At 42.9% G+C, this 15266-nt stretch overlaps 1 protein-coding gene across 2 annotated transcripts in view; it reads left to right on the top strand.

Annotated features, from left to right (window-relative positions):
* Positions 1-15266, top strand: part of EFCAB6 (EF-hand calcium binding domain 6) — a 259282-nt gene that overhangs the window by 47259 nt on the left and 196757 nt on the right. The window contains exons 8-9 of one of the 2 annotated variants that reach the window (XM_060189120.1): positions 2814-2950; positions 8222-8334. In XM_060189120.1, coding sequence (XP_060045103.1) covers positions 2814-2950; positions 8222-8334 — 250 coding nt within the window. Of the gene's footprint in view, positions 1-2813; positions 2951-5908; positions 6130-8221; positions 8335-15266 lie in introns of those variants that run through there. The other variant, XM_060189121.1, reaches the window with a different exon arrangement.

Genomic DNA, 15266 nt, shown 5'->3' with positions numbered 1-15266 from the left:
TGCATGCGCAAGATCCATATGGGGTGCTTTGGGTTTTAAAAAAGCGCATCGCCTCCTGGCCTCCTTTTCTTTAGGAGAAGTGGATCGGGCCTCAGCAGCAGAGGAAGCTGTGATTTTTTATCAGGTCATGGGAACCAGTGTTCTTCATGACCAGTGCCCCGTTCTTCTCCACACAGGGACAGAGCTGAGGGTGGGCGTGTGTGCCAGTCTAGCTCTTCCTCTCCAGGCCCTCCCGTTGTGGGTCCATCTCATGGGTCTGCCGCTCTTCTCCAGCTGTAATCATATGTAGCAGCATCTAGCCCTGGGCTTTACACACCACTTTCAGTTAAGATTTGTGCAGTTGTCTGGTTATCGTAACCATTGTTCTTTGAAGCCACCTGGAATTGTATTATTTTCATGCTGGGCCCTGAGGAGGGTGTGTTTGCAGACCCCAAGGCTTCCAAGGGTGGTGGTGGTATCTTTTTCTCAATCAGGTGAAAAGAAGGGTGGGTTCACTCATGTGCTGTAATGTTGAGTATGTGAGTGCTGTTTCAGATCCCAGGGAACCCTTAGAGCCAGACTTGGAGGGAGGCACAGACGACAGAGAGAAGCCAGACCTGAGCTGAGGAGAAAGCCTTTGAAGATACAAGGCAGGGGGCTGGGGTCCCCACTCACACACCTGCTCCGGGAGCCTTTGCTGGAGAACTGGTCTCAGAGCAGAGGACTGTGTGTGGTGCTCTGTTGCGATTAAACTGTGAGGGGAGCCTCTTTCATTCATATGCAGGGAGGAGGCACAGGGCCCAGAGAGGTTGGAATCTGGCATTGTTTTTTTAAATATTTATTCACTTTTGTCCTTGATTTTTTAGTTATTATTATTGTTGTTGATGTCATCGTAGAACAAAGAGAAATGGAGAGAGGAGGGGAAGACATAGAGGGGGAGAGAAAGACACCTGCAGACCTCCTTCACTGCCTGTGAAGCGATTTCCCTGCAGGTGGGGAGCCGAGCCGGGTGCTCGAATCAGGATCCTTATGCCGGTTCTTGCACTTAGCACCATGTGTGCTTAACCTGCTGCGCTACTGCCAACTCCCTCTGGCACTGTTTTTAAGAGGAGAGGACTCTAGACCCTTCGTAGACTATGGGGTGTGAGAAAAAGGGAGCTAGGAAGGGGTATTCCTTGCAGCAGGTGAAGTGGTGCAAACTTGGGGTGCTGTTAGGCTGTTAAGGTTCATGTCAACTAGACAGATGAAACCCTGAGTTGAGCTTGGAGAAGAGGCCAGCAGAGAGTCACAGACTGGCCTGAAAAGCACATGACTGGACCCCAGGGGATTATATCTGGTTATGGAAGCAAAGAGACTGAGGACTGAAGGTGCAGCATTAAGGAGGAAGGGAGGGGAGAGGGACGAGTGACAGAAGAGAGGGAGGGAGAAAAAGGAAGGGGAAGGGGGAGGCTCTCTTTCTGTCAACTTGGTAGTTCTCAAGGTGAATAACAACACTGCAGGAGGGCCAAGAGGGGCCTCCTTGGAGCACAGATGGATCTCAGTCAGCCTAGAATGATGGGAGCCAGCAGAGAAAATGCCCATCCACTCCCTCGACTCCTTCCTGGAGGTGCCTTGTTCCACGCAGTGCTGGAGTGAATGCCCCTAGCTGTCCAGAATAGGGGTGACAGAACCAGACCTAGGACCCAACTGTACAGTGATGACCCTTGCCATCCACAGGACCATCCTGTGTCTCCCTCCTGCCTTCCTATCATGTCTCTGAGGCCCCACTCTTGCTCCCAGACACCCTTCTGACTCAGGGGCACCTTTGCAGGGAACTTCCTAGATTGAGGTATTCTGGCCACTCGTTTCTGGTTTCCCTTGACCAGCTTTGCTAACTGCCTGCTTCTGGGTCTGGTCTTCCTTCGGGGGAACAACAGTAGCTAAAGGACTGGCCTGAGTTTCATCATCTGTCAGGGTGCTGTTGGGTAATCCTCACAGTTTCCCTTGACCTCATAGAACCGGGAAATAGTACTTCATTCATGTGAACTGGGAAAGTTAGTTATGAGACTGGGTGTGTCTCCTCTCTAAATAAGAAGCTTAAAAATCAAGTCACAGTTTAATTCTCCGGGTGCCTCTATGGGACTATCCAAATGCCTTTCATGTTTGTGTGCTCAGTAAACATGTATTTGCTGAATTTGGGAAGGGTTACTTGAAAACTTTTCTGTTATATGTATTTCTTATGTATTTTTATTAGGGGGATTAATGATTTACAGTAGATAGAGTTGTTGGTACATGTGTAGGATTCTCAGTTTTCTACCAAACACTCTCACCCCCAGTTTAAGTCTTTCTCTATCATCATGAACCAGACCTAAAATCTCCCCCCCCCCCAGAGTCCTTTACTTTGGTGCAATATCTGTAATATATTTTAAGAAGTTCGTATTTTTCAATTTCTAGTAAAAATAGTTTGCATACAGTTATGAAAAATAAAAATTCTACAGGTACCAGTATGCTAGAACTGTAGTTTTTAAGGGTCAATTAACAAAAAAAATTATATATTTCATGTGGCTTTAAAAAGGAATGAATTGTGCATGAGACTTATTGCTTTACATCAGAAAGAGGTTTTTTTTTTTTTAATGTGCTGAGGCCATTTACAAAGAAAATTGCCTTGAAAACATTCAATAAATGCGAAGTGTTCCCTTTTCTCACAGACATGTCATTTTGCAGTACCTAGACGGTAAGTCTTTGAAAACATTTTATTTTATAAGAAGCATTTTAAAACTTCCCTGTTCTTCCATTACCATTCTGGTTTTCAGCACGGCATCCTTTGACTTCTCCTAAATCGCTTTTATACACAGCTTTTCAAAAACATTAAAATGGTTACCAAAGCCTTCAAGCTCATTGATGTTAACAAGACTGGCCTGATTCAAGAAGGCGATCTGAGGAGGATCCTGGATATCTTCTGCATGAAGATGAAAGATGAAGAATACAAAAAGTAAGTGGGCAGAGGTGGAGTGAGCATGCTCAGGAGAACTTGGCACCAAATGGCACCTATTGGTCCCTCGGCTTCAGGCTTTGTCCTCCCTACTGTCTCAATTGACTTTCAAAGGGGCACTCAAAGAGCATCTCCCCAGGTTCTTGAAGCTCAGCATGAATTCTCAGAAGTGAGAGCTAAGGCTTCAAATTCTTTTTTTTTTAACTTTTTTTTTTTTAAATTATTTAATTTCCCTTTTGTTGCGTTGTTGTTTTTATTGTTGTTGTCATTGTTAGATAGGGCAGAGAGAAATGGAGAGAGGAGGGGTGTCGGGCTGAGCTTCACTGACGGGAGACAGACGACCAGGGACTCATCGTTGAGCTGTACGCAGTATCTCTTTATTCATGTAGGACGCAGCACAATCTATACCAAGCTAGACTAAACTAACAACTAACTAAAACGAACAATGTTGTCTTTATATATACTTCCCAAGTAGGGTGTGAACAGGATGTGACGCAGAGAGGGTGGAGAGAAAAGTGACTGGTGAAAATCAGGGTGTGACAAGGAGAGGATCAGGGTGTGACAAGGAGAGGGGGTGGAGCAGGTGAGAATTCTACCACTAAACCACCAATGCCCTGGAGGGAAGGTGGTGCTTTATGTAAATGTAAAAGTGATTTATGTAAATAGACGGCAGTGGTTATGTAAATAGAATGCAGTGTTAAGCAGGGGGGATTTAAACCAAATGAAACAGAAGGGGGTTTTAAAAGCAGAATTAGAAGATACCAACAGAGGGGAAGACAGAGAGGGGGAGAGAAAGATAGACACCTGCAGACCTGCTTTACTGCCTGTGAAGTGACTCCCCTGTAGGTGGGGAGCTGGGGGCTCGAACTGGGATCCTTACTCCAGTCGTTGCGCTTCGTACCACATGCGCTTAACCCGCTGCGCTACCGCCCAACTCCCAATGCTTCGAATTCTTAAGTACCCCCAGGCGAGAGTTGTGTGACTCGTGGACTGGAACCCATCTCCTACCACCTGTCATCTCTCTCTCTCTCTTTTTTTAAATATTTATTTTATTTATTTATTCCCTTTTGTTGCCCTTGTTGTTTTATTGTTGTAGTTATTATTGTTGTTGTCGTTGTTGGATAGGACAGAGAGAAATGGAGAGAGGAGGGGAAGACAGAGAGGAGGAGAGAAAGCTAGACACCTGCAGACCTGCTTCACCGCTTGTGAAGCGACTCCCCTGCAGGTGGGGAGCCGGGGTTCGAACCAGGATCCTTATGCCGGTCCTTGTGCTTTGCGCCACCTGCACTTAACCCACCTGTTATCTCTCTTTGCTTGCTTGGCACCATCCCTGCACCCACTCCTTCCCTCCCCAACTCCCCTCCCCCCCACGTGAGCTTCCAGCTCACAGCTGACTTGGACTCAAAGCTTTGGAGGGCAGGAGGAACATAAACAATGTAAGGGTTTATTTATTGGTCGTTGTCCTCCCTGTTGGCTCGCCAGCCTAATCAAATGGAGGATAGTTAGTTTTCTTTTGAGGACGGCTTTCACTGAGGATGGCAGGGGATAGTGAATAACCACATGTCGAGCTCTGCGTCATGGTGTTTGAAAGCCTCGGCCACCTGCTCCTCACTGGAGGGCAGCGTGTGGAAGCCTCTAATGAACTCCAGATCATTTAGAAGAAGCCAGGCACTTGGCTTCTGTGGGCACTTGAGTTTTGAATGGAAGCCATTGGAAGGTGGCGCATATTTAACTTAATTTATAGAGTTTGCAGCTAAAAGATAACCTCCCCTTTCCCACTTTTCTAAATATCCTTAGGGTCATTAACACAACTCCCAAACCTTATTATTTCATACTTCGCCTATGAGTTTCACATTACTGCAGTGACTATAAGTCATATATCCTTATGTACTATTGTAAATCAATGTGATTTCTGTTTGGTGTAGAGGGACTTATTCCCGTAGTAAGGAAGTCTAGAGGGAGTGTGACATTGTCATGGGCACTGCAGACTATGAAAAGTCAGGAGACCTTAAAAAAGAAGGAATTTCCTTGTTTTCTGAGTACATCCTTCTTTTCTAATCCTCTTTATAACCCACCCTAGAATATAAAAGACATAATAGATGTTTTAATTTTTACATCTTTCCGGCTGGGAAAGTGTCCAGAATAAGATCCAAACAAAACAAATTAAATAATTTTGTGCACACAATTATAGAACAGAAGCAACACTCTTCTAAAACAGGCAATCAAAAAACAAAACAGTGCTTTATTTGACAATAAACCTTGTGTTTGGCACTGCAGTCTTCAACCTAGTAAATCTATAAAAAATGTTACTGTCTGTTTCCCCATCTCATAAGTATTGAATAATAAAGAAACCCACAAATTTTTATTTGAGATTTTTTTCTTTAAGCCTCAAAAACAATACTGCTTTCACGATAAGGCTTGAGAAACTTAGCATAATAGAGTTGCTTCCCCTTAGTGTAGAGCTGTAGCCCATCAAAGCAGACCGTTTCTTCAGTTGCTTTAATGCTTTTCTTATTGAAGCTCAAGAACATACTCTTTCCTTGAGAAGCAGCTTCTGTATTAACTTTGCCTTTTACTTTCTAAGTAGGAAGCACCATGCATTTTTTGAATCCTTTCTTTGATCTAACAGCTTTCTGTTTCATACCAGCCTTTGGGGCTCTGTGTGGTAAGGGTGGACCCAGGCTTTGAAGTGGGGCATGATTGGGGAGGGGGGTCAAATTTGCTCTGCCCTCCCCACTGAAAAAGTGTTGGGAAGCTCCTCCCTAAGGCTGTCTTCTAAGCAAACAGAACCTAGGATACCCCATTGTGGGGGTGTTGTGAACATTCCATGTAATGTACATGGAATGTCTAACACATAGTAGGTGCCCATTTCACAATGGCTAGAAGCTTAAAGCTGCAGGAGCTTTCTTTAGGCCATGTAATGCTGTCCTGCCTGTGTGCACAGAGGAAAGAGGGGTGGGGAATGACTACCAAGGATTGTAATTAATCAGACTGTCCCTAAGACCCACTGGGCTTTGTTCTTCCTATGCCACTACCCTCCCTCCATTGCCCTGCAGACCACGATTTTTCACATGCAGAGGAAATAATCTATGAGCAGATCTGCAAAAACAAAAAGTTTCGTTAGAGGTCTGCCTGTTCCCTGAGTGGCTCCCAGTGGTTGTATTGGAGAGGTTTGGGCGGTAAGTAGCATCATTTCCTTGGCTCCTAATCTCAGTCTTTCTGACTCACGCAGTCAGCTGTAGGTCTCTGTAGACATGTCCTCAGAACCTGTGACAACAACCTTGATAGCTGCATCTCAGTCGTTGCTGCTTCCTGTTGTTAAAATTCCGGAGGCTCTTGCCGGCTGGCTTGCTTCGCGGTGGTGAACAGAGATGCGGAGACAACGGCTGGGCAGGGAAGCTGTATTTCTTTATTCAGGAACAACGATTCATAAACTAAACCAAACTGATCACCAAACAGAACTCTGCTGTCTCTTTGCAGCAGTGCAAGCACTCTCTCCCACTCTCCAACTCTCCAACTCTGGAACTCTGAAACTCTCGTACTTGAGAGCCCTCTGAAACTCTGGCACACTGGAACTCTCTCTTACTCTGTAACCCTGAAACTCTCAAACTCAGGAACTCTGGCTAACTCTGGCACTCTCGAACTCAGGAACCCTCTCCCGGGGTTCCTTGGGGCGGGGCCAAGCAGGCCCGCCAAATTAACTGGACTAATCCAATTCTCTTGGCAGGGGAGGGTTAGAACAAACCAATGTAAAGCATACGACAGCTTCCCATGTTTTTTATCTTGTAAGAAAAAAACAAACAAAAAATAAAACAAAACTCTGAACCATTGCATTCTTGGGCAGGACTGAGGCTTTTGTTTTGAAATGTCATGTGTAGGAGCTATAGTCAAGCACAAGATTCTGTGTGTCTGTCCTGAATGAGTTAGTGGCAGGCCTTGTGAATATGGGTGGACTGGACAGGAGAAGAGGAGGATGCTTTATGAACGTATACCAGCTTGAGGGAATGTTGGGTTTTGGCAGAAAACAAGAATACTGGTGGCAAGCCTCTATATGCATGCCAGCATTTTTCTGGAGTAACAGAATAGCCAATGCCTTTGACAGGTAGACGAATCAAAGGGGATCGATCTTGGTGCTGCCATATGGGTTGTTGAGCTCGAAGCCCGTTTTCAGAAGACAGAGTGGGTCAGTGAAAGAGGGAGCTATTTAGGGAGTCCTCAGTGTTAACATCTGGCAGCTATCAGATCTCAAGATAATTTTTCTTATTAGAACAATAGCAAGATTCATCAAAGTGGGAAAAAAGGTATGTATTTGCAGTGAATACATGGCATTACTCTGTTAAATTTGGAAAGCAAAAATAACAAATACTTAAAGTGATAATTACTGAATTTTTAGAAAGCAGCATGAAATAAGATAATTATAGAAACCACACATATGGAGATAATATAACCAAACATTTAAAAACTGTCAATTTTTTTTTACAAATGTAATAATGCAGAGATTATCTAAAAAACCATTTATCAAGTGGCAGATTTGAAGAATAGAAAATCCATTTTACAAAGAAAAACAACCCAAATGTCCTATTTATCTTTTTAAAAGAATATCTCAATATTTATTTTAGGGATTGGCAGTGGTTAAGTGTTTAAGCACACACACACACACACACACACACACACACACACACACACACACACCCATAGCATGCTTAAAAAAAAAAGCTTTGACTTTTTGCTGTTCACTGTTTTCAACCCCACATACCTCCTGTGGGCCTCATTTCCTCCCTGTAAAGTGAGATATTTGATCAAGAAGAGGGGCTGTGTTCTTCACTTCCAACAAGCTGTAAATGTCAGTGATTATAGAAGTTTTATGCTAACAGATTCGCAACCCAGATCCACACCCCTCAGTTATTAACTAGTGGGCTCTTCTTTTGCCTCCTTGGTGGGGAAATGCTCTTGTATAATTTAAGTCCCCTGATTCCTACTCCTGCCAGGGAAGGGAGAAGACCCCTTAGTTGTGGCAGGCAGGGGCATTTCTGTCCCTGGGCCTTGCTAATCTCCATGCATCCTTCAGTAAGCTAAGTAAAGTGATGGCTTCAAGTATGTGTCTCACAGTAATTTTTACTAGGATTCACTTTTTAATTCCAATTGTAGTCAGAAACACACATTAAAATGAAGGTCAACCCAAATACAAAGGATGCCTTTATAATGGACTCAACTTCATTTTAGATTCTCTCTATCATACATTCTGGTTACTAGAGACTATTTCTATTTCAGGTTTGCAAAACACTACAACATTGATAAAGATGCTGCAGTGAATTACAATGCTTTTATGAAGGACCTCAGTACAAATACTGCTTTGAACCTTAGATATTATTTAGAAAATCAAGGTAAGTATTTTTTTTTACAGCATATGGGTAGAGGTTTCAGTATCCTTTGGCATGGTAATTCCTCTTCTTTGAATCTGACCTAAAGAAATAGCTTGTAAATATGGAAAATACATTATCCACAGAGATTATCATGGCATCATTATCTGTAAGAATAACATAAATATCTAGTAGGATTAACATCTCCACATAGTGAAATAAGGATTTCTACTGACTTAATGATGGCATGGAAAATAAGTAAATAACTGGAAAGAGATTCCAAAATACAGACTGTCTTTAAGTGCTATGGCTTTGGGTGTTGTTTTGTTCTTTCTGCTGCTTCTATGTTTTAAACAGTTTTTGACAATGAATGTGTATTGTATTACTTTGATGATGAGAAAAATTGTAATAGAAAGGGGGAAAATAGTCAAGTAGTTGATCCATTTCTATAAGACCTGCACAGTCAGCTCACACAGTCATCTAGCCTTATGAGAATGAACACTGGTCTTTGTGCTGGTAGTGTCTGTTCCAGCCTCACCCACACAGTGGCTAGCATTGTTGACCTACTGGAGAATTCTTGAGAGTTCTGGAGAGGGCCCTGTTCTTTGGGGATAAATGTAGTGTCTGTGGTTGGAGATGTCCTCTTCCAGGTCTCTGATCAAATGAAACAAGCTGTTTCATGCCTCTGCTACCTGTGTCTGGCTTGCTCAGTGTGGGTTGTTACTAGTTTCAGTTTAATTCCACAAAGCAGATCTTCATTGTATCTCTTTGATGTGTCCCAGTTTTTAGGTATTAAAAGACAAGATGATATTACAAGATCTCTTTCACTCCTTATGTTTCAGTAGTTTGTATCCAAGTCCCTACAGTACTTAGTCATTCGCTGGGGAGTAAGTCAAACGAAGTACAATGTCTTTAAAGTTTGTGTGTGTGTGTGTGTGTGTGTGTGTGTGTGCGCACGCGTATGTGTGTCTGTGTCTGTATGCTTCTTCTTCTTCTTCTTCTTCTTCTTCTTCTTCTTCTTCTTCTTCTTCTTCTTCTTCTTCTTCTTCTAGCGTTTGCCCTTCTTCCGTAGCCAGTCAATGGCTTTGAAAGTGACTGGGATCCATGTGGATTCAGTCGGCTAGGAAGGATCGTCAGTTTCCCCAATGAATGGGTACTCACAGGATGCACCACGAGAAGGTCGATCCAATGCATCCCGTCTGTATGCTGGCAAAATATAACTTACCTTGATAGTTTACTTGCTTGATTTATTTTTATTTATTTATTTTATTAGTGATTTAATAGTGATTGACAAGATTGTGGTATAAGAGGGGTACAATTTCATACAGTTCCCACCACCAGAGTTTCATATCCCCTCCTCTTCATTGGAAGTTCCCTATTCTTTATCCCTCTGGGAGTGTGGGCTAAACAAAGATCTTTATGGAGTGCAGAAGGTGAAAGGTCTAGCTTCTGTAATTGCTTCTCTGCTGTGCATAGCTGTTAGCAGGTTGATCCATACTCCCAGCCTATTTCTGTTTTTCTCTAGTGGGGTAGGGCTCTGGGGAGGTGAGGTTCCAGGACACACTGGTGCGGTTATCTGCCCAGGGTAGTCAGGTTGGCATCATGGTAGCATCTGCAGCTTGGTGGCCAAAAAGCATTAAGATATAGAGCAGAACAATTTGTTTAATAATCAGGGACCTAAAGGTAAAAGTATAAGAGATGAAATTTGGGGGGCTGGGTGGTAGCACACTGGGTTAAGCGCACATGGAAGGTGGCATTACTTTATAAGATACAGCTATATATAAATAGCATAAAAGAACACAAATTATGGCGAGGTCTAGTATGATCCAGCAAATCCTAACAATGGGATTTACAAAGTTAACCCAGTTGTCAAATAATTCGGCTATAGCAATAACTATCTGTTGCCTTCTTAAACCCTAAGAGAGGGACCAGGTGGTAGAGCACCTGGTTGAGTGCATATATCACAATGTGCAAGGACCCAGGTTCAAGCCCCCCACCCCCACCTGCAGGGGAAGAACTTTGTAAATGGAGAAGCAGTGTTTCAGGTGTCTCTGTCACTCTCCCTCTCTCTCTCACCTCTTCCTTCTCAATTTCTTGCTGTCTCTATCCAATAAATAAATAAAAATAATAAAAATTAAAAAAAAACCTAAGACAGTAGGAACCTTCCCCTTTCTCTATAAAGCCCATATTTCTCCCAGTCCTTTAACCTCTAGGGTGGGGCTCACTTTCCTACATGCTTCTCTCAATTTATACCAACTGATACTGCTCATCCCAGCCTAATCAATGCAACCAGTGCCACATCAGCATCTTTTACTTAGGACTGTGTCAGAGACGTCAGAGACATCACGCGTGGAATGTCAACCCTTTCGCTTCATTACTCTGGTGAGACCTTTCCTAGCTCATAGAACTCCTTAATTCCAGTTCAGGTGGTGCACTTCTTAACAAAACCTCAAAACCTAGATATAGACCAGGGCCCATGAGATAGGGCACATATACATGTATCCATAAATTAGGGGAAAATATTTACCTTAAAGCTAAAGTGCACAATAGTTTGCAGTGAGTCAATAAATGCAGCAAGCAACTAGAAAGACCTAAAAAGACACCATAAAGTACCTAATCAAATAGTCTCTACTTAGTCCTACTTAGACCTCCTCACCTACCTCCCATTACACTTCCCTCAATTACTCCAAAGCTAACCTTGTCAGACAAAGTAAGGACTACAAAAGCTGAATAAGGGCAAGAGAATGGCACACTTTAATGATGACTCTTTAGTCACTACCAGTCCACCCTATCATCTGGGGCCCTAGTCAGAAAGTCCTGAGATTCCCACACAGACATGATAGGCCTAGATCTCTAAAAGATCCCTCTTGCCACTGTCACAGGTCATCTCCATCAGGAACAATAAAATGGACCCATTTTGCTCCTATAGGACCTTGCCCTCAGTGTGAATCAACAATGGTAGGGACTGTTCCATTCTCTGAAGGGAGGTTGGACAACATACTCTACCTACCGCTTGAGGAATATGGGTCCTGAAATTAGTGCAGCCTAGAATGTTCCTAGCCATGACCATAGAATGTGAGCTCAGATGTACTGGGATTCAGAGGTAACATAGGCTCCTGTGCTGAATATGGGCCCCAGATAAAATCAGTGGGGTTTACACTTAACAATATTTACATATTTTTTCCATATTTGGGAGCTACTCTCTTCCCTGATCCAGCTCTCTAGTCCTTTTTCCAACTGTGACACCATCTCCCCAGACAATAACTTGGATCCACCTGCATATCAGATGTCAGGCTCAGGCAAAAACTATTAAAGTCATGGGCCCCTTGGAATAGACCTAAAATCGACCCACTAGCTTTTTCCAAAACTGAGACCCCAAATCTTCATCTGCAGTACTCTTGCCTATAGCTTCATGACTAGTCAACAATTTGTTTGGCTTTTATATCTTAACTCTTTTTCAGCCACCAAGTTCCAGATACTACCATGATGCCAACCTAACTTCCCTGGGCAGATGACCCCACCAATGTGTCTTGGAGCCCCATGTCTCGAGACCCCTGTCCCACTAGGGAAAGAGAGAGGTAGGCTGGGAGTATGGATCAATCTGCCAACACCCATGTTCAGCAGAGAAGCAATTACAGAAGCCAGACCTCCCACCTTCTGCACCCTATAATGATCCTGGGTCCATACTCCCAGAGGGATAAAGAATAAGAAAACTATCAAGGGAGGGGATGGGATATGGAGTTCTGGTGGTGGGAACTGTGTGGAATTGTACCCCTCTCATCCTATGGTCTTGTCAATATTTCCATTTTATAAATAAATAAAAGAATCCCCGCTTAAGCCCTCGACTCCCCACAAGCAGTGAAGGAGGTGTGCAAGTGTCTATCTTTTTCTCCCCCTCTCTATCTTCCCCTCCTCTCTTGATTTCTCTCTGTCCTATCTGACAACAACTACAGCAATGGCAACAACAATTATAATAACAACAGCAACTATAAAAACAACAAGGGCAATAAATAGCCTCCAGGAGCAGTGGATTCATAGTGCAGGCACTGAGCCCCAGCGATAAACCTGGAGGAAAAAGAAAAAGAGATGAAATTTGGAATCTTCATGTTAGAAGGATCTAGGAAGTCTATTTTAGGTATATTCCAAGGGTCCCATGCCTTTACTAATTTTTGCCTGAGCCCAACAGCTAAAATGCAGATGGGCTAAAGGTATTATCTGAGGGAGATTGTGTCAGAGTTCGGAATAGGACTAGAAAGCTGGATAAGGGCAGAGAGAAGCTCCCAAATATGGGAAAAGTATATAAATGCCATTAACTATAAACCCCACTGATGTGACCTAGGGCCCATATCTCTTCATATTTAGTATAGGAGGCTGTGTAACCTCTGCATCCCTGTAGGTCTCAGCTCACATTCCCTGGTCATGGCTAGGAACATTCATTCTAGGCTGCGCTCATTTCGGGTCCAGTTGTCCTCGAGCGGCAGAGTATGTTGACGCAGCCTCCCTTTGGAGGGTGGGGCAATTTCTACCACTGTTGTTCTACATTGAGGACAAGGTCTTGCAGAAGTCCACAAGAGGGTTTATGATGTTGTTGCTGATGGAGGTGAACAGTGCTGATGGGGAGAGGGACCTGTTAGAGCTCTAGGCCCATCATATCTATATGGGAATTCAAGGATTCCCTGACTAGGCCCTGGATGAAGGGGTGGCCTGTGTACCTGATTTTTCATGTGCACAAGCCCAGCTGTAGCCCACCCCCACTGCACTGGAGGAAGCTTTGGTGCTGTAGTGTCCTTCCCCCTCCCCCTTTTTTATTGGGGGATTAATTGTTTCTCTCTCTCTTTTTATCTGGAAAAATCAACCCAGAGTGGTGAAGCCCAGTAATGAAAAAGTGTCTTCAGTATGTGCACATATATATTTATAGTGTTTGTATATGCCAGAGAAGGGAAGGCAAGATAAATCATGTAAATAGATAGTAATATGAACATCTGTTGTATTCTGTGTAAAGTCTTTATAAATATTAATTTTTTAGTGCTCTCAGTGGCTTTATGTGAACCCATTTTTCAGATGAGAAAACTTGGACTCAGGGGCACTAGATAAATTTCCTGAAGTTGCACAGCTAGTTCATGGTGGTGTTGAGGTTTGAACAATTCACTTCCAAGGTGTTCTATTGAAATGCCTGTGCGCTGAGAACAGAATGCCATGGGATATTCACAGGTGGAGGAGGGGTGACTGGTGCAGAGCTAGGGCCCCCTTTGCAGGAGCAGAACCCACAGTGAGCTGATGCCAGCAAAGGGAATTAGGACATTTTGGCCCAAGAGCCCTGGGGCAGGGCATGTTTGAGTAGGTTTTCAGCTTAAATGAGTGGTGTTGAGCCTAAGCTTGGTTATAAAGTTTTTTTTTTTTGAATTTTATTAGGGGCGGTTAATGGTTTACAGTGTAGCTGTTGACACTTGGGTACAATTCTTCATCTCCCCATGCACTATGCACTAGGACCACAAGGCTCACCTCTACCCCCATATAGAGGATTTTCATCACAATTTTGAATGCCTAATATGCTAACCACTACTTGACTTCACCTAAGGAATATTGTTCCACGCCAGGCACTGAGTGGCTAGGTGCATTCCTGGACTGCTTCTTCCTATTCACTGCTGCACCTCATAGGTGGACACTGATGCAGATGAGTAAGAGGAATGATGTCAGCAGTTAAAAGCAATCCTACTGCCCAGAAATAGCCAACTGGGGTTATTTTTGGCATCTTTGCATACAGAGATATGGGGAGGAGAGTCAGATAGTAACGGGTTCACACAGATGTTATCTTATGTAAATCTTTATACTTATATAAGCTTTTGCTTGAGTTTACCAGAAGAACTGAAGTTGCAAAAGAAACGCTGCATACATCTTGGCTGGATTTAATATTTTCTGCTCATTTGTTTTTCCTCTTAAGAACATCCAAGAACCTTAACAGTGTCGTTTGACTGAGAACGGCCCATTATCTTCCCTTGTTAGTGACTGACTTTTTCTAGCTCATTGCCTAAAAAATGGTTTGTCCCTTAATTTCTGTAGTGAAGACAGAATATGTTTTGCCATTGAATCTTCTGCATCAGTTTTCCAAAACAGTGTTTTCAGTCTGCAAAGTCAATTTTTTTTCATTTCACTATTTTTAGTAATATCATCTATCTTTGAGAAGATCTTCTGTTTAGTTTTTCAGACTTTTAATTTCAGTGTTACAGTCTGTCCTTATTGGAGTGTCTTTGTCTTCTGTATTATATTTTCTTGAACTCCTTTATTCTCTTTGTCTTTTTTAAAAAAAATTTTTCTACTATCTTTATTTACTTATTAGAGATAGTTGGAAATCCAGAGGGAATGGAGAAATAGGGAGAAAGACAAGATAGATAGAGAAAGAGAGAGAAAGAGAGAGAGAGAGAGAGAGAGAGAGAGACCAAGACTTGAAGTCCTGCTTCACCACTTGGAAACCTTTCCCCCTGCAGGTGGGGATCAGGAGCTTGAACCTAAGACCTTGGACATTGTAACATGTGTGCTCAACCAGGTGTACTACCACCTGGCCCTTGTCTTTTTTTTTTTTTTCTGTATTCACAAGCTCCAGTCTGTGTTTTCCTTGAGGGGTATAACACCTGCAATCTTTGTCCTACTGGTTTTACATGTTTCTAATTATTCTTCTGTATGTCCTGTTCTTATAGCACTAACTTAAGTTCTTACTACTGCCTTTTACTTGGCATCATCTACAGCACAGGCCCATTCCAATCTGTCTTCTGTACCCCAATCAGAGAGGCCACCTTAAAATAAATTCTTACATCTATTTCTGCAATGCATCCTGTAACTTCCATGATTGAAACGCAAATCCATTAGTTAAAAGGAAAGTATTTTTTAAATTTTATTTATTTATTTTATTGCTACCAGGGTTATCATTAGGGGTTGGTGCTGGTTATGAATAGCTCCTG

The sequence above is a fragment of the Erinaceus europaeus genome, chromosome 4 (genome assembly GCF_950295315.1).
Source record: "Erinaceus europaeus chromosome 4, mEriEur2.1, whole genome shotgun sequence".
NCBI classification, from domain to species: Eukaryota; Metazoa; Chordata; class Mammalia; order Eulipotyphla; family Erinaceidae; genus Erinaceus; species Erinaceus europaeus.
The sequence above is the reverse complement of the archived record's forward strand: the minus strand, read 5'-3'. Positions and strand labels throughout refer to the sequence as shown.